The sequence below is a fragment of the Sus scrofa genome, chromosome X (assembly GCF_000003025.6).
Source record: "Sus scrofa isolate TJ Tabasco breed Duroc chromosome X, Sscrofa11.1, whole genome shotgun sequence".
Lineage (NCBI taxonomy): Eukaryota > Metazoa > Chordata > Mammalia > Artiodactyla > Suidae > Sus > Sus scrofa.
Window position 1 is genome coordinate 19,799,897 of NC_010461.5, and position 20,394 is coordinate 19,820,290.

Genomic DNA, 20,394 nt, shown 5'->3' on the forward strand with positions numbered 1-20,394 from the left:
ACTTAAAGGAAAAAACAAGTTCACTGTTAGAAGTATAAGATACAAGCCGTTCAGAGGCGGACGTTAGTTCCACTTGGGAGGGGATGGCGGGCGGTGGTGACGTTTTGTGGAAGAGATGGGTGCGGAAGGATGCGTAAACAGTACGCGGGCAGGATTGCGTGAGACCAGGCGCGGGCGACGCAACCTGGCAGAGCAGGGCCGAACTCCCCCGCCCTGGCCCGCCCCAGGGCGCAGGCGCAAACGCCAGCAGGGGGCGAGCAGGCGGGGCTAACGCCCACGTGGCGGGGCTGGGGGTGGGGGAGCCCGGGCGGCTGGGAATGGGCGGAGAGTGGAGGAGGTGGGGCAGGTCTCGCGAGGCCGCGCTTCGGCTCGCGCGGGTGTTGAGCGCGCAGTTGTAGCTGCCTGGCGGCGGGAGAAGTAGCGCTTGAGCCAAAGGACGTGCTGCTGCACTCGCGTGGTCATGGAGGCGCCGCCGCCGCCGCCGCCCGCGACGACTCTGGCCTCTGGCCGGGGCCGAAAGCTACTGCTGCTGCCGCTGCTGCTGTTCCTGCTGCGGGCTGAAGCGCTGTGGGGCTTGGAGGCGGAGGAGAGGCCCCGAACCCGCGAGGAGGAGTGCCACTTCTACGCGGGTGGACAAGTGTACCCCGGGGAGGCATCCCGGCTTTCGGTCGCCGATCACTCCTTGCACCTCAGCAAAGCCAAGAGTAGGTGATGCCCTGCCAAGGCGAGGTGACCGGTGGTAGAGGGAGGTGGGGAGGGCTAGGAGACACGTGTACCCTGGTGGTGGCTTCCCGGGGGCCTGGCTTGGGCGTCACCCCTTGGGCTGCCTCTGCTCCCAGGGGGGAGCCTGGCTCTCTCTTGCAGGGTTGGGGGATGGAAGGGGGTTCCAAGTGTGAAGAAAGGGATGGGTTCTACTAATCAGATTTTGAAAGAAAATTCGTGGTTACCCCAAAAGCCGCAGATGAGGGAAAGAGGGTGGCCCTGGTCCCAGGCTTGGAGGCATCGAGGATGTTGTGCAAACTGAAACACTTCCTCAAACATCGGAAAGTGCTTGCAGCACGTTGGGTCTGTTTTCAAGTACTGTTTCGGGGAAGAATGCATTGATAAGTTGAATGATGAGTGACAGAAAGTTTGGTTAAGCGGAAAAGTGATTAAATATGCTCAGGAGGGCAATTTTTTTTTTTTTGGTGGTATTGTATGTGGTAAAGAAGATTGTATTTAAAAGCCACCTTCCCCAAGAACTAAATAGTTAATGGGTATCCTTTGTATTTCTTGGAAAGTAAGAACTTCTTACAGGGTGAACTTCGGAGGCTCTTAGGGAAATGGGAAAAAAGAGGTAGAAGTAATGCATTTTGGTTGATGATAAACCTCGTGGCAAATTTGTGTCCTGCCAGTTTGGCTTTTGATTATTTGCATTTCTGTCCAGTGTACATAACTAATGGCCACTTTCAGGAAGGACACGTCAGACTAAGTAGATACTGAGAAAGTTGTGGCCTGCTGCATCTGGAGGTTAAGATTAGCCAAAAAGAAGTGGCTCGGGCCTAAAGAACGGAAGACTGTCCCTTGCTCACTTTAAGTAACCTGCTTTTCCTACAGACCATTTGGCATTCTGAAGTTGTGTGTGTGGCCTTTGTGGTCCAGTTACAACATGTTCCATGCCCATGTTCAGTGAAAAAAGTAATGTTTCACAATTATGAATCCCCAGTATTAAATGGGGTGTTGTTATGTGTTAGGATGTGGAGTGGGAGTGATAAATGAGCAAAACTGTTCTGCCACCTTAAACATTTGTGGTTCTTTCCTACTGAAAGTTATTTTTAGATTTTCATTTTTTTGTTTTTTGTCTTTTTGCCTTTTCTAGGGCGGCTCCTGCGGCATATGGAGGTTCCCAGGCTAGGGGTCGAATCGGAGATGTAGCCACCAGCCTACGCCAGAGCCACAGCAATGCCAGATCCGAGCCACGTCTGTGACCTACACCACAGCTCACGGCAATGCCGGATCCTTAACCCACTGAGCAAGGCCAGGGATTGAACCCGCAACCTCATGGTTCCTAGTCGGTTCGCTAACCACTAAGCAACGACGGGAACTCCTAGATTTTTGTTTTTTTAAAAAGCTAGTCTTGCACTTTTAAAATCATAATATTCCCAAGTCCCATTGGTTTTACTTGCCTGGGAAGAAAGTATGAAATATGTCAGTCAGTCGAGTGTTTACTGGCATTCATATATTGCCTATAACAAATCCCATCCAAGTCTGCTTATGGAAGCAAAAAATAGTAGTAATAATAGATTTCCCTCTACTAACAAATCTTTTCAAATTTTAGATATTTGCTACATTTCTGTCATGTGTAGGCTCCTCTAGAATTAAAGATACAAGGACTTTGATTCATAAAATGGAACATTATGAAACTACTAAATCATACTTTCAGATAATTTTTACTAACATGAAAAACTATTCATGATCTCCTTTTTTTAAAAGTGGGGTGCAACATGATCCAAATTTGTGTTTAAAGACTGGAAGGAAAGATAGCAAACTTAACAGTAGTTAAATTGATGGGGGTTATGTGGAGAAGGGATTTAAATATTCTTTATATTGCTCTGCATTTGCTTTGTTAATCATATGATTTATATTCAGGACAATTTTTGTTTGTCTTTTAATAGATGCAGGAAGTTGCTTTGGGAATTCCATTTATAGATCTTAGCAAACTACATTCTTTTTGGTCTGTAAATTGATGACAGGTTTTTTTTAATTAACACTGGAGTTCTTAAAATAAGAAGCCCAAATTTACAAAATCAAGGTTTTCAGAACAAAATTTTTTAGTTTTATTGGTTTTCCCAATATGCTAAAATCACTAAGGACCATCATTGTAACACATCATTACAATTAGGACTTCACACTTGAGCAGCATTTTAAGTAATGTATATAATGCACATATAGTTCATTATTATTCTGCTATCTAATTCTCCTTCTTGGCCTTTACCTACTAAGATCAAGATATTTCTATGAGGTAGGCTGCTGACTCAAGTAATCATATGTTATATATTAACTTCACAGAGAAATTCATTTTAAGTTTGTCTCTATTTTCAGAAAGACCAAAAATGCAAGCTATTATAAGCCTTACTTTCTAGGAACCTTTGTCAAGCTTGGAAGCAAGTATTGACTTTAATTATGTAATGGTTATGAAAGTTTAAGTGCTATTTGAATGTTAACAGAAGATCAAGGTACATTATCACCAAAGCTGTTGGCTAGAATTACAGCATGCCCTTACAAGAGAGCAGCATGAACAATTCAATTTCCATTAGGTCACTTGAAACTTGTTCAGTGGGGGGTCTCCTCTTTCAAAGCCCTGGAAAATAATCCCATGGTCTGGGATTTTACACTTCTGGCCTGACATATTTGCAGATTTCCCATTCCTTGAGTGTAGCAGCAGGTCCTGTGTGTGTATGTGAGAAACTGGACAAACATTTAAATTAGTACATCTGGAAGACCAGACAACCGAAGATCTAATGATTTGAAATGTAGGAAGTTGATTAACTTGGAGGGGCTTTAATGAAGTATCCAGTAGGGTTTAGTACAGAGATGGTGTGTAGGGGGTCTGTGAGCATGAATAGGAAAAAAAAAGTCTTTATTTTCACTAACCTCCAACTGAAATTTAGATTTCTTTCCTTTATTATGAACATCAGCAACAAACCACATTAGCTTAAGCAGTACTTGCTGTTGTCCCTGTCTGTAGTAGAATCACAGATATTTTCATGCCACATTATTGTTGTTACAAGTATCCTGAAACATCATTTACACTCATCACAATCTTGGGTAGTTATTAGATGACTGCTAGATCTTGCAGTTTTAAAGTGTTGATAATAAAAGGGCACAAATATTAATATATCACCAATTTGGGTTTTTTATTATTTTAATTTTTTATAATGATTTTTATTTTTTCCATTATAGTTGGCTTACAATGTAATTTGGTTTTTGATGACTTTGATAATTGCATTTCAATATAATTGGTTTCCTTTGTAATTCTAAATATTTTATGCTTTCAGTAACACTATTCTGAGAAGTCCCTTAGCATCACCAGACTGCTGAAGAGGTCCAGACTCAGAAGCCTTGATTTTTTTAGTGATTTCCGAAAAATGTCCTTTTGTCATCTCACCAACCTTCTCATTGTCACAGAATATCATATATTTCTTTCTTAGTTTCCAAGCCAGCACCTTATTGGGAAGGAACAGCTGTGATAAACGGAGAATTTAAGGAGCTCAAGTTAACTGACTATCGTGGAAAATACCTGGTTTTTTTCTTCTATCCACTTGATTTGTAAGTAATACATGTACATAGCAGCTAGTAAAACCTCACTCTTTATCAGTCATTATTCAAGAACATCAAATAGTTAGAAATTATTTTATTTAGTACTTGTTCTTAAAGGGCAAACTGAGATGAATTTTTTCAAGATGGTAATCTACCATATATTTCAGAATAACCCATTGACCCCAATGCGCTATACTTATATCTACATGATTGTGCTATCATAATGTAATCATTACAGAAAAACCACAATTATATTCATTAAGCTATACTTACTAAGGCAAGAAAATGGACTAAGAATACTTCAGGAAGTATTTAATACGAAGACTTAGGTCACAAATCTATTTTTCTCTGTTAACTTGAATATTTATAAGCCTTTTTCTCTGGTAATACATTTAACTGTGGTTTTACTATTTTTACTCTTTGCTGCATCTGTTGCCTTCCTGTGATTTGAACATTTTCCTAAAGATACTGGATATGCTTAAGGAATAATACCTATTAATATAAAACATAATTGGGGGTATTCTCTTTAACTCTTTGTCAGTGAGCACTTTTGTAGATAGAAAATCCACTCAAAGTAAATACTCTTGAAGATTTAATTTTGAGTGTTTTTCAAATTCCATAAAAGTGAAGATACCAAAAAGAGTTATCCAAACTTTTATATCTTTGTTTAAATATATTTTTTTGGTTACAAAAAGTAAGTGGAAGATGCCTCTGTCTTTGCCACTGTATATTAAGGTCTTTTTTCCATTAGGGGTTATCTAGAACTGTGTAAACATAAACTTGCAGAGAGGATATACTTCACGTCATATTTTTAGGCTGTCTCTAAGCTTCTGTCTCAGTAGGTTAAGGATCTGGCATTGCCATGAGCTGTGATATAGGTCTCAGATGCAGCTCAGATCCTGCATTGCTATGGCTGTGGTGTAGGCAGACAGTTGTAGTTATGCCCTAAAAAGAACTTGACATAGGATGCAGATTCAGTTTTGGGCCTCACTCAGTGGGTTAAGGGTCCAGCAATGCCACAAGTTCCAGCCTAGGTCACAGATGTGGCTGAGATCTGATGTGGCTGTGGTGTAGGCTGGCAGCTGCAGCTAAGATTTGACCCTTCGACTGAGAACTTCCATATGCCATGGGTACAGCCATTAAAAAAAAAAATAGAAAGTTGTTTTATAAAAAATAAGATAGGCTGGATTTGGCCCTTGGACTAAAGTTTGCTGACCCCTACTCTAATCCAAATAGAATGCTCATAAACAGGAACTCCTGATAAGCCTTCTAAATTCACGTTGCTTGTAAAACCAAAAAGCAACACATAATATCAACTATATGTGATGTTAAACTGAATTTTGAAGTTAGTCTAGCACAGCAGATAGGCCGTTTCTCCAGTGTTAACTTAAAACTCCATAATGATTAAGACATATCTAATTAAAGCACAATATTAGCAATGGTCTTCTGGGGCAAGGAGCTAAGAGATCTCCTCTCTGCTGTTTGTGTGTAATGCCTGCCAGACTGGGTCTGGTTAGAGAAGGAGGAATCCTAGGGCATTTACCACAGTCTGTGAAGAAGAAAGTCAGAAGTGTAACCCTTCAGTTTTCTGCCAAAACTTGAAGTTGGACAAATATGACTCTAGGGAGAATTTCTTGGAATAATAGGAAGGAAGGCAAGGGCCTATCATGCCTACCTTTTGAAAAATGTTAAAAATAACAGGTCATGGAGTTCCCATTGTGGCTCAGTGATTAGCAAACCCGACTAGCATCCATGAGGATGTGGGTTTGATCCTTGGCCTCCCTCAGTGGGTTAAGGATCCGGCATTGCCGTGAGCTGTGGTGTAGGTCACAGACATGGCTCGGATCCGCGTTGCTGTGGCGTAGGCGGCGGCTACAGCTCCAAATTTGGACCCCAGCCTGGGAATCTCCATATACTGTGGGGGCGGCCCTAGAAAAGGCAAAAAGACAAAATAAATTAATATGTCATAAGCTAGGTTTCCGGGGACATAATCTGGATTAGAACTGTCTGCTTACATACGGCAGTCCTCCACTCAACAATTGATATATTTGAAAAGCCTACACTGGTTTGTGTTAGGAACTTGTCGTCTAAGTCTATGTTTTTCAAACTATCTTGACCATGACACACAGTAGGAAATCTTTCATTACTGCCCAATACACTTGTTACATACAGGGTAACATTGAGTCTGTAGACACCAGTATAGCTGTGCTCCTTAAAATACTAAAAAACTTTCATACCAACCTCCTCCTCAAGTTGCTTCTCCTCCCAGATCCCTTTCAGAAAGCTCTAGAGCTAAAGCCAATCTTGAGTTAAGGTGGTTAAATAGTTTTACTAATATTCCTGAACACACACATATATATGCACTTGTACAGACGTGTTTGTTTCATAACTTACCCTTACTATGTGTGATATATTTTCATATTTTCTATTTTACTTTCTTAAAATGCTGGTTGGGGAGTTCTCAGCGTGGCTCAATGGAAACGAATCTGACTAGTATCCATGAGGATGCAGGTTCGATCCCTGGCCTCACGCAGTCAGTGGGTTAAGGATCTGGCATTGCCATGAGCTGTGGTATAGGTCACAGACATGGCTCAGATCCTCTGTTGCTGTGGCTCCAGTGTAGACTGGCAGCTACAGCTCTGATTCGACCTCTAGCCTGGGAACCTTCATGTGCTGTGGGCACAGCCCTAAAAAAACAAAAAATAAAATAGGAGTTCCCGTCACGATGCAGCGGAAACAAATCAGACAAGGAACCATGAGGTTTCGGGTTTGATCCCTGGCCGTGCTTAATGGGTTAAGGATCCAGCATTGCTGTGAGCTCAACATAGGTCGCAGACACAGCTCGGAATCTCCTTTGCTGTGGCTGTGGTGTAGGCCGGCAGCTACAGCTCCAATTCGACCCCTAGCCTGGGAACCTCCATATGCCACGAGTGCGGCCCTAAAAATAAAATGCTGGTTGGAACCCAGTAAGTTGGCTTAAGGAGTCCATACCACTGTTTGAAAAATACTACCTGAAGCTAATATTCTCTGAATGTGCCCATCTGACAAGAGGACCTTATCAAGAAAAGGAGGGGAATGGGAGAGTATTTCCTCATCCCCAAAATAGAGATAAATGCATCTAGCTCCTAGAGTTGGTTCAAGCAAGTTTTAAAAAACAGTGAAATGATGTAAAATATGTATAGAGCCTTTAAAAGCTGTAAAGCACTGTATAAAGCATTACTCAATGAAAGCTAATGAAATGGAGGATGCTACCATAGGGGAGAAGAGAACATTAGTTGACCACTGATCCATTAAGTTATAAAAATAGTTTCTCAACATGTAATTGGGAACTCTAATATACTTTCTTTTTTTTTTTTTTTTTTTTTGCTTTTTTTAGGGCCGCACCTGCAGCATATGGAGGTTCCCAGGCTAGGGGTCCAATCAGAGCTGCAGCTGCCGGCCTACACCAGAGCCACAGCATCACGGGATCTGAGCCGCATCTGCAACCTACACCACAGCTCACGGCAACACTGGATCGTTAACCCACTGAGCAAGGGCAGGGATCGAACCCGAAACCTCATGGTTCCTAGTTGGATTCATTAACCACTGTGCCACGACGGGAACTCCAAATATACTTTTAAAATTAACTGATATTTGATCAAATGACCATTTTTTGGATTATATCTTGAGACAGTTCATATATAAAATGTTCTTAATGTGTATTTTTATATACTAAAGGTGCTTATAAAAACAAAATCATTTGAAGCTAGGTATGTGTATATTTTGAGAATGATGATTTTTTTTTTTAACTTTCAGCACTTTTGTGTGTCCAACTGAAATTATCGCCTTTGGTGATAGAATTGAGGAATTCAGATCAATAAATACTGAAGTGGTAGCATGCTCTGTCGATTCACAGTTTACCCATCTGGCCTGGTCAGTATCTTACACTTAACATTTATAGGGAAAAGAATGGATATACTCTTAAATTACGGGCAGACAACTCTTAACATGACAGGAATATAGTTGTTTATCAGACAGTTTGGGAATGAATTTATCTGAGAGCTGCTAGTTCATCGAAGGTGCAATAAAGATGCTTAAGGATTTTATAGGATATTGCAAATGGAGAAGGGGGTAGATTCAAAAATTGTAATATCCATAGCAAAAACCACTGATTTATATGATTACTTAATTACAACAAATTAATGACCTTAATCTGGAGAAATAACATTTTTAAAATACCATTTCTCTCTGTTACACAGTTGTCTAGTATTAGTTCAAACTCAAAATAGCTTTTATGATTATTTTTAAATTCTTTAAATAATTTTCTAAATTTATTAAATATGAAAAGATTTTCCACCTAGTTAATTGCAAAGAATTGAAAATTAAAATGACAAGAGATGCCATTTTTTTCTCTTCCTGATTGGCCAAGAATTCAGATATTTAAAAATTTCATCCAGTGTTAACAAAGGTGTGGAGAAATGATATTCTCACGCACTCAACTGATTCATTATTTTTTGGAGAGCAGTTAGGCAGGACATTTGAAAAGTTGAATTGTGGCTGTTAATGTGAGTTTTTAATAGCATCCTCAATTTTATTTACAAAATTTTATGCACAGTGAAGATTGTCCAGAATTATTTTAGTTTTAAAACTTAACATTCAATTCATTAAGGTAACAAATTCAAAACGGGTTTCTTCCATTTACAATTGTGTGTATAAATAAATACTTTTGTGTATATATATAACTAAATGTATTTAAATTCTAATTATAAATGTAAATTATGTATATACATAGATACGTGTGTGTGTGTATAAGTAAAATTTTAATTGGTTCAGGAGCTACAATTTGAATTTAATTTACATTCCCTTAAGCAATTGATTCTCTTATTTTTAAAATGCAGTTATATATTTAACATATTTAAGTATCTCCTCAATTTTCAGACAAACCTACCCAGGAACCTAAGTAATTCTTACAAGAAAATCTAATTATATCATCCCAAATTTGGGGTTGCTTTCCCAAGGAATTTTTGGAGATACATTCTCAGCTGGATAGGTTTCTACTTGGATGTCTTAACTGGGGCTGCAGACATCTGAAGCAGTATGTCCCTGTTTTCTAGCTGCTATGTCAGTGACCTACCATGAGGGCCCAGCTCACATCCCCTGGTAGGCTGCCCTAAAAAGACCAAAAAAATGTCCGTCAGCGGAGATAAGTAACATATAATAGCTATACATTAAAAATGTGGTGTATATCTCCATTTAGTGTTTGAAGGATATAACTGGGTTGTTAAGGCAAGAACATAGGATGTATATTAGCCTGTCATGGTTAGAGAAGGAATGTGCACGTTGTGTGTTTGTGTGCATATGCAAAGAAATAGTACTGACTGTTTTAATATACGCCATTTACTTAACCCTGAAAAGTAAATGTTCTGTTTGTTACAGGATTAATACCCCTCGAAGACAAGGAGGACTTGGTCCAATAAGGATTCCACTTCTTTCAGATTTGAACCATCAGATCTCAAAGGACTATGGTGTATACCTGGAAGACTCAGGCCACACTCTTAGGTACCTTTCAGTGATTTTACATTATGATAAATGCAAATATATTTGTAATTCTCCTTGAAATGGAATTAGAAGATACAAGGTTCGATCAAGAAATATTTGCTCTGTTTGCAAAAGTATTGTAGATACTGTTAAAAATAGTGTCCTACTTAAACTATGTGAGTGTCATAGACTGTGAGAGCTGGAAGATATTTGAGTTCTCTGACCAACCTAGTCATATAGAAAGATGCATAGAGTTCCATGAACTTAGCCAAAGTTAACATAATTAATTGCAGAGCCCAAACATGAGACCAGGACCCCAAACTCCTTGTCCATTTCTTTCTCCTCTCTTCCAAACTAACTAGTGGAATTCCTGTCATGGCTCAGTAGAAAGGAATCTGACTAGTATCCATGAGGATGCGGGTTCGATCCCTGGCCTCACTCACTGGGTCGGGGATCTGGCGTTGCTATGGCTGTGGCGTAGGCTGGCAGCTATAGCTCCAATTCAACCCCTAGCCTGGGAACCTGCATCTGCGGCCCTAAAAAAGGCAAAAACAAACTAACTCTAGTAATGGTTTTTCTAAATACAAGTATCATATTATTTAGCAAACTTATGTCTTTGCAGTAGGAAAAAATTAAGGAAATGTTTTACCCAACAGCTCTCATTGGGTTACTTGAGCTAGTAAATGTTAATAGAATTATTTGAAAAAAGGGCCACTTCAGCTAGAAACAGTTGTAATTTTTTTATAATTATATTGTTGATTTGCTTTGCAGTGCTAATAGTTTTTTAAGCACTTAATGTTACTTGTGAAGGTGTCGGTATTTTATAATCCTTCGGTTTTTTTTCTGTCAGCTTTATTGAGACATAATTCACATACTGTATTACTCGCCTATTTAAAGCATACAATTCAGTGGGTTTTAGTATATTCACAGAGTTCCATAACCATCACCACAATCAATTTTAGAACATTTTCATTGTTCCAAAAAGAAATACCATACACATTAGAATTTACTCATGATTTCCCCCAATCCCCTCCCCAAGCCCTGCACAACCATTAATCTACTTCATGTCTTTATAGTTGCCTATTCTGGGCATTTTGTATAAATGGAATCCTATAATATGTGCTCTTTTATGACTAACCTCTTTCACTCAGCATAAGGTTCTCAAGCTTCATCCGTACTGCATCATGTAACACTTAGAATAGTTTCTTTTTTTGTACTTGCCAAGTTTGTAATATTTTCTGCTTCCATAGAGTTTATTACTAAGTTAATTCCCAGAGTAAATATGCCACTAGAAAGATTGAAGTACTTTTAAAATTCAAAGTAATACATGCACATAGTTTTTAAAAGTCAGATTTTCTTAAGCAACAATCCACTCTTTACTCCTAGCCCTGCTTCGTGGAGGAAGCTACTTTAAGCTTTTTAGCTACGGTTTTCATTATTTGTCTCCATATTTCTAGTAATATATTATACTTCTCCTGAAAATACCGATTTTGATGTTATTTATGATGGTAAATAGGATTTTATCTTTTCTTATATCATTCCCAAATATATTTTCCCAGTATAATATGTCACAATATGGGACTAAGTCAATATTCATGTTTACATTATATAAATGCTGTTCACTGCTAAGCTCTCAAATGTAGTGTGCTAAGGATTACATTCCCCTCTGGCAAGCTTTTTTATTTTCTTGAACTTAATAAACTACTTCATATTTTTTCATTCCCTTAGTTTTCTATATATCCATCACTAATTCTTCCTAAACTCCCCAGCTGAATTCTAACCCCTCTTAAGTACTGCATTTTTCCTCTGTCAGTTCTTTTTTGCCTCCATTCTGTTTCAAATCAGACTGAGGGCTCTCTAAGCCTACTGTATAACTGATGTCCTAGCACTTTATGCACCAGCATCCTGGGACTTCCCTCACCTTTTCTCAATTTAGATGCCCAATTTTCTGGCACCCATGCCTACCGGCCTTCTTTATGTTATGCCTTGTTTTGGTGAAGCACATCCTCATAGCTTCCTAATAAAAGATCATGGGAAAGTAAAATGCTTGAGGGCCATCCATATCTGAAAATGTTTTTATTCAGCTCTCATGCTTGGTTAGTAATTTGGCTGGGTATAGAATTCTAGATTGAAAGGCATTTTCCTGTGTACATTTGAAAGCATTACCCTGCTATCTCTAGTATCTGCAGTTGTTACTGAGATGTCTGTTGCCACTTTAATTTCATATTTTTATAAGAGTGACCTGACTCTGCTCTGTGGAAGAGACATACGTACACATTACACCAAGTATGGCAGTCATCTTAGTCTCAAAGTCTACCAGAGAAACAGTTCACAAAATCAAACCAGAAAACAGAAGGTACAATTTGCTACCAAAGAAAAGGCAGATTTGTTTTTGTGTGGTATGTGTTGGTTTGGTGTGCCTTATGGAGCCAAGGTCAAAATTTCAGATCAGGCTCACTTCAGAACAGACTTGATCACCTTTGATGAAAATTTTCAACTGTAAAACCAGTGCATGAGGAGTTCCCGTCGTGGCGCAGTGGTTAACGAATCTGACTAGGAACCATGAGGTTGCAGGTTCAATCCCTGGCCTTGCTCAGTGGGTTAAGGAACCGCTGTTGCCTTGAACTGTGGTGTGGGTCACAGACACAGCTCGGATCCTGCATTGCTGTGTCTCTGGCGTCGGCCGGCAGCTACAGCTGATTCGACCCCTATCTTGGGAACCTCCATATGCCGCAGGAGCAGTTCAAGAAAAGGCAAAAAGACAAAAAAAAAAAAAAAAAGTAGTGCATGAAAGAACACCCATATGGGAGTTCTTTTGTGGCTCTGTGGGTTAAGGATCTGGCGTTGCTGCAGCTGTGGCATAGGTCACAGCTCAGTTTGGATTTGATCCTTGGCCTGGGAACTTCCATATGCTGCAGGTGCAGTCAAAAAAGAAAAAAAAAGAAACCTTCAATATGCTGCCAACAAGAAACTCACCTTAGGACAAAGGATACATATAGATTGAAAGTGAAGGGGTGGGAAAAATATTTCATGCCAATAGACATGACAGGAAAGCAGGAGTTGTAATACTCATATCAGACAAAATAGACTTTAAAACAAAAGACATTAAAAAAAAAGAAAAAAAAAGTACTGTAGGGTAAGCAAGATTTAGTGATGTTTGTGATTATAGAGTAAGATTTCATGTAATAGATACATAATTCCATGTATTTCTACTAAATATATATATCATTATTTTAATACTTCTACACACGCAATTAGCCCTGGTACCCAAGATCTTTTTCTTTTTTTTTTTTTTTTGTCTTTTGTTGTTGTTGTTGTTGTTGTTGTTGTTGTTGCTATTTCTTGGGCCGCTCCCTCTGCATATGGAGGTTCCCAGGCTAGGGGTTGAATCGGAGCTGTAGCCACCGGCCTACGCCAGAGCCACAGCAACGCGGGATCCGAGCCGCGTCTGCAACCTACACCACAGCTCACGGCAACACCGGATCGTTAACCCACTGAGCAAGGGCAGGGACCGAACCCGCAACCTCATGGTTCCTAGTCGGATTTGTTAACCACTGCGCCACGACGGGAACTCCCAAGAGTAGATTTTTTTTTTTTTTTTTTTTTTTGTCTTTTTGCTATTTTTTTGGGCCGCTCCCGCGGCATATGGAGGTTCCCAGACTAGGGGTCGAATCAGAGCTGTAGCCACTGGCCTACGCCAGAGCCACAGCAACGCAGGATCCAAGCTGCGTCTGCAACCTACACCACAGCTCACGGCAATGCAGGATCTTTAACCCACTGAGCAAGGGCAGGGATCAAACCCGCAACCTCATGGTTCCTAGTCGGATTCGTTAACTACTGCGCCACGACGGGAACTCCCCAAGATCTTTTTCTAATCCAAGCTGAGTATTGGGTTGAAATCCATATTGACTTAAATAAAGAGACGGTAAAATGCATTGAAATTTTTTTTTCTCTAGTATACTTTAAACTTTGCAATGCCACCCCATCTCAATAGCAGGTCTTTGAAGTCAAACTGTTTCATTATTCCCCAGGCCATAGTAGTGAATCACATGCAGAGAGAGTCAGGAGGAAAAGCGACTCCCGTATTGGTGACCTTGTCTTTGTCTACCATTGAAAAAGAAAATACGAAGACATCCTAAATAGCAAATGATAAGAAAGAAGGATCACTCCTTCACCCTTTGTTTTTCATCATTTCATTTACATCACAATCCCAAACCTAATACACATGAAAATTCAGCTGTAAATAATATAGTACATTTCATAGAAAAAAAAAATTTTTTTTATTGTTTTTTTTTTTTTTAGGGCCGCAGCCACCCTAAAATGTGGAAATTCCCAGGCTAGGGGTCGAATCAGAGCTGCAGCTGCCAGCCTATGCCACAGTCACAGCAATGCCAGATCCTAGCCCCATCTGCAACCTACACCACAGCTCACAGCAACACCGGATCCTTAACCCAATGAGTGAGGCCAGGGATCAAACCTGAGTCGTCACACTAGTCAGGTTTGCTACCCACTCAGCCACTACAGGAACTCCAAAGAAAACAAAATTTTAAAGCTACCATTTAACAGCGGTAGTCCCAAAACACAGTAGGTTTTAAGTATGGGCAGGGGGGTATGTACATGTACTTACCAATCAGGTAGGCAAGTAGTGTGTTTCTGGTTCCATATAACATTCGTCTGTGTGGATGGTACAGGGATTCACATTAACTAATATTTGTCCTAACTGAGATCACATGTCCTCATCTTACCATCCTTATGTTTTACAGAGGTCTCTTCATTATCGATGACAAAGGAATCCTAAGACAGATTACTCTGAATGACCTCCCTGTGGGTAGATCTGTGGATGAGACACTACGTTTGGTTCAAGCATTCCAGTACACTGACAAACATGGAGAAGGTACCTTGCCTTCTACCCATCATAGCCTTTTGATGTTTTAGTTTGTTAGTCACATAATTAGTTTGTTTCTTATCTTAAAAGTAATTTGGATGGTTCTGAAGTCATTTGATAGTTTTCAAATAATTAGATTCTTTTAAGCAGGTCAAATTATAATTTAAATTGCTTTTAACAAAATACCAGTAATACATTCTACTTCTGAATAAGATGGAAAAATCTTATTTTCATACTCCTTTTGGATAAGCTCAGAGAAGTTTCTGCTACTGTAACTTTTCAGACCATGTTTCCATAAACTTAAAATGCACCAGCAAATCTGGTAGTATTTAATAATGTAGGTTTTATTTGCATGTTTACCTTATTTGATTTAGCGGTTTTTTCTCAGAGTAGCTCAGATGTCCTTAAGGTTTTCACTACCACACTAGTAATCTCTCAGTCCATTCTTTCACGCCAACTCTTTGCAGTAGCCAAATGGAAAAGGTCAGATTCTTCTGAAAATAGAACCTATGTTATATATTCCTTTCAAAAGTGTAACTCGGTGCCTTGGTCAGGGTGCATCCTAAATCAAGGGGAAATTCTGCCTTCCAAATAATTTTAAAGTCTCTTCTGACAAACAGTGAACCATGGCATCGGTATAAAATACTGTAGGATACAGCAGATAAGCTTAAGAGAATGTACATACGAGGAATTTCTATTGTGCCCAGACCTTTTAATTCTCCAGATTCCCCAGTTTTCTAGCTTGATTAGAACACTCAATTTGATTTCTTCTATAATAAATATAACCAAAAATAATTGACAAAAATGAAAATAGCTTAGCTGCCCAGTGTAAGCTTCATGACTAAAATTCCTGTGGGAGCAGGTAAGCTAAGAGAAGTCAAGTGCTGTGTGACCTAGAAATGTTCTCATTAATATAGGCTCTATTTTCAGTTTCATTTGAAAAAAAGAAAAGCCAAGAGTTGCTGAAAAGAACCAAACTGTGTTTTTAAACTGTTTTTTTGACAATTTTTCTTCCTTTCAGTCTGTCCTGCTGGTTGGAAACCTGGTAGTGAAACTGTAAGTCAAGTTGATTTTTCTATTAAGGGGGTGGCTGGGGCCCCCCAAAAAAGTGCCAACCCTAGGATAATCTTTCCTCGTAATAGAATTGTCTTGATTTTGTAAATGAGTTAGGAGTACCAGGCATTCTTTGGACCACAGGGAGAGTTGCTGAAACTGTAGAAAGCAAAATAGGGAGACTTGATGCTGTGAATTTTAAAGCCAAGTATCCAAAGAAATAAACCATTTAAAAAAGTGGGGGGAAGAGTGGAAACTTGGTAAAATAAATTTAGAGCAAAGAAAACAGTCACAACCAAAACCTTTCCATGTATAGTGAAAAGATTTTGAAAAAAATTGGCTTAATTAACAGTGAAGCTAATGATTCTGTCCTTGTCATTTGAAGGAAGAAAAGTTTGAAACAGGTGCATTCCTTCATTTATGGAGGCCATATAGACAATCTCTAAAGTAGTTTCTGGCCAAAGTACAGTTTGGAAACCCACCTCTAACTTTTTAAAATAACATATTTAATTAAAACTCTTCTAAAAATTAAGAGTTTTACACAACTTGTAGTAAGTAGGAAATTGAAAAATACTAGAGCATTGGAAGAAGAAATAATCTTTTTTTTTTTTTTTTTGTCTTTTTAGGGCTGCAGGTGCTGCATATGGAAGTTCCCAGGCTAGGGGAGCAGATTGGAACTGTAGACACTGGGCCACACCACAGCCACAGCCACGCCAGATCTGAGCTGCGTCTGTGACCTACACCACAGCTCACAGCAACACCAGATCCTTAACCCACTGAGCGAGCCCAGGGATTGAACCCACATCCTCATGGAAACTAGTTGGGTTCGTTACCACTGAGCCACAATGGGAACCCGAAATAATCTTAATCCTAAAGAAAAATGAAGAATCCTAAAACTCGTCCTTAGGAAACCAAAGAAAGTATCATTAGGCAGAGAAAATGAGAGGTAGAATTTTACTCTGTAACCTCACTCTGATTAAGTAAAGTAACATTTCCCTGATTCTAAGCTAGTTTTTGATGGGTTTGCAAAATGGCTTTGCCTTTGATGGTCAAAATGATGTTATGATACAAACTCATTCACCTCCTCATAGATCTGATGGATCTCAAAGGGGATTTGAAGTTAGGTATTAAAGATATATTGAGCACTAGGTACTTTAAAATTAGTCATTACGTTAGCTTACAATTATTGGTTATGAGGCTTACAGATAGAAATGTGAATGGAAGCTGCAGGCATTGACTAAAAAGCCTTAAAAAGTGCTTCTTCCCCCTGGAGCTGCAGCAAAACCAACAATGACTGATGAGTGACTCCACCATCCATCACAGGCACAGCTAAGGGATGAGCAGGAGTTCCCAGGAAGTACAAATCAACTAGGACGGGTATCGAAGGATGAGTAGTTTCCATTTCAGAAAACATGTTGACTGTCTACTTGATTAACTTTGAGGGTAAGGGAGCTACAAGCCCCTGTGAGTAAAAACTGAGGTACAACTGACCAACAGAATTGTATATCAAGTATACAGTGTGATGGTTTGGTAGACATTGTGAAACGATTACCACAAACAGGTTAATCTCCCATAGTTACCCTTTTTTGTGTGGGGTGAGAAGGCCTAAGACCTATCTACTCTTTAAACAAATTCCAAATCTACCAACAGGATTAGTAACCGTAGTCACCGTGCTGTGCATCAGGGCCCCAGAACTTACTCATCTTCACACCGAAGGCTTATACCCTTTGACCAGCATCTCCCCATTTCCCCCATCCCTGCCCCTGGCAACCACCATCCTACTCTGTTTCTATGGGTGTTCATTCAACAGACATTCCTTGAGCACCCTCTCTGTGGCACCTGTTCAAACTTTGATGATGGTACTTATTAGTGACCAGCACAGCCAAAGTCTCGGAGTTACCTTCTAATTCTAATTTTAGTTCTAAAGGGCAAATGCTTTTAGAAACAAGCGCCTGGGGTGGGGTTAGCATGGTCAGGAAAGACGATATTTGAACTGAAACATGAGTGGCAAGAGGGAGCCAGTCATGCCTGTAGCCATGCAGAAAGAGCAGCAGAGGCAGGGGCTCAGAGGAACAGAAAGGAGGCCTGCGTGGCGGGAACACCGAGCTGCAAGGAAGGGGGCAGGAATGCCAGTGCAAAAGGGTATGGAGTTGGGCACCATGAGTTGGCTGAGTGCTGTGGAGTCCCTGGTGACCACAGTGAGGGCAGCAAGGGTAGGATGAGGAAAGGAGATAAAGTATGAACTAGTTCGAGAAGTACATCTGTGAAGGGAAGAAGGAAAAGAAAGTAGCTGGAGAAGGGTGTAGGATCAAGAAAGGTTTGGTGGTGGTGCTCCTTTGAAGAGAGATGAATTCTCCCCCTCCATCTCCCTCAATTCTCTTGTGGATATTGCACAGGCCTCCTGATTGTCTCCCTGACCCCAGTTTCTCTCCTCTCCAATGTTGTCATTCTGCAAACTAGAGCCTCCTAGCGGTGCTCCATTACAAAGTCCAGACACACAGGCACAGCCTGCAAGCTTCTGCATGCTTTGTTTCCATTGCCTGTCCCGGGTCATCATCCCGTGATTCACATAGATACACTCGCATGCTCTGCTCCTGCCACATCACATGACTCTTCCCCCCTCCCCAGATAAGCCCAGCTTTGTCGCATCTTTGTGCCTTTCTTTGCTCAGTTCTTTCTTTCTGTAGCCACCCTTCCCTAAATTCTCACCTTTCAAGACCAACTCAAATGCTGTTTCAACTCTCTTGAGGCCTTCCCTGATGCCATCTCAGCCTCTACTGGGTCACACAGCCTGTGTCCTGCATAGTCAGTTTGTGTGTTACATCAAAACCAGTTACAGACACATACATCTTCCCCACGTGCTTGTATGAGCCTCAAAGTCGGGGACCTCAGTCATTATCTGCGCAGCACACTCTTGGCACATGGTGCTTAGTCCATAAGTACTCTGGTATTGAACTCTAGTGCAGAGAGATCATAAATTGGCAAAGACAGAACACTCCTGGAGTGATGCCTGAAAACATTTATTTTATGCTGAAGAAAGCACATACAGAACTATCATAAGCTGACTACAGTAATTTTTTTAACATAAGGATAAATGTCTTTACCTACAACTAGCAAGTAACAGTTGATGTGAGAAATTTTTAGGACTAGGAGGTTTCTAAGGCTATAACACTGTAGAAAGGAGTACTTCTTTCAAAGTATTTGTCCATACACTAAATGGTTATTCATGTTTTTATAAATTTTTTTGGCCACACCCATGGCATGCAGAAGTTCACAGGCCAGGGACCAAACGTGCCACAGCAGTGACAATACTGGATCCTTAACCTGCTGAGCTACAAAGGAACTCCCTCACGTTATTGTTAGAGTATTTGCAGTTTTAAGATTAGAAACTTACATTCTGGACCTCCAAAAAATCTGAACACACTGCCCCCTTTTCAGGTTGTACAGTACCATTGCTTCATCAGAGGTGATTTTAAAAATACATTAACATCTGTAGCCATGCTCTCTAAATGTGTTTGATTTAATTAGATCAAACCTGAAGATGCCATGAAAGCCTGGTGGCCAAGAGAAGAGCTGTAAGTAGTAAATTTGTGGGTGCTTGAGTACAGATGTTAATTTACTAGAAAATTATCTGCCTAATGGGATAGCTAAGATTAGCAGGTAGGACAAATCCAGCTTTTCCTAAACATATAATTTGGTAAATAGCAATCATCTTTATCTTCTTTAGTTAAGAGATGGACAACTAGCCTCAGACTACTGATAATGTACTTTGGCTTTTAAAATGAATAACTTGCTTTTTCTTTAACAGATAATCCCAGATCCAGCTGGAAAACTGAAGTATTTTGATAAACTGAACTGAAAAATACTTCCTCAGGTCAAGATGCTTGAAACTTTTCAATAAAGTTCACCGTTTTATGTGACAGTAGTAACTTCTCTGTTTTGTTTTTTTGTTTGTTTTGTTTGTTTGTTTTGCTTCACACTCGAGGCATATGGAGGTTCCTAGGTTAGATGTCTAATCAGAGCTACAGCTGCTGGCCTACGCCACAGCCACTGCAACGCAGGATCCGAGCCACATCTACAACCTACACCACAGCTCACAGCAATGCCAGATCCTTAACCCACTGAGCAAGGCCAGGGATTGAACCCACAACCTCATGATTCCTAGTCAGATTCATTTCTGCTGTGCCACAACAAGAACTCTGACAGTAGTAATTTCTTGGATAATATAAAAATCCATGTTAGAATCCAAAGAGACTTAGTGTTCAAGTTAGACACTCATGCCAAAAGGTAGGCAGTTATTCTCTATCTTTCCACAATACGAGATGTTAGATTGACTCAAACTAATATCAACTCTTAACAACTATAACATGTATGGAGTACATGCCACATGCTAGGCACTGTGGTAGGAGTTAGATGCATTATTTTACTTAATTTTCACAGCAGCTGTTTACATTCTTTATTTTACAGCTAGCTAGCAAAGGTAGACTCAGCTTTTGAACCTTGATGGGTAATTTTAGTTTCTGTACTCTTAACACTCCACTGTAGCTCACCTCTGTTCCTTTGAGGGTGGCAGGAAATAACAGGTAGAGAGCACAATCACCTTCCATAGTATCTGGGATCCTCCTTTTTTCTAAATTCAC

The 20,394-nt window shown here is 40.0% G+C and overlaps 1 protein-coding gene across 2 annotated transcripts; it reads left to right on the forward strand.

The window, feature by feature from the left end:
- On the forward strand, positions 257–19,679 carry PRDX4 (peroxiredoxin 4). Of its 2 annotated transcripts, XM_005673496.1 has the most exons (8): positions 304–704; positions 4,191–4,308; positions 8,095–8,211; positions 9,715–9,837; positions 14,580–14,710; positions 15,723–15,757; positions 19,283–19,329; positions 19,563–19,679. In XM_005673496.1, exons 1-8 carry the CDS (start codon positions 461–463, stop codon positions 19,564–19,566), a joined length of 819 nt encoding a protein of 272 aa, XP_005673553.1. In that variant the 5' UTR covers positions 304–460; the 3' UTR covers positions 19,567–19,679. The 2 variants fall into 2 exon arrangements, with proteins under 2 accessions (XP_001927404.1, XP_005673553.1); XM_001927369.3 differs by lacking the exon at positions 19,283–19,329 and having other exon boundaries at positions 257–704.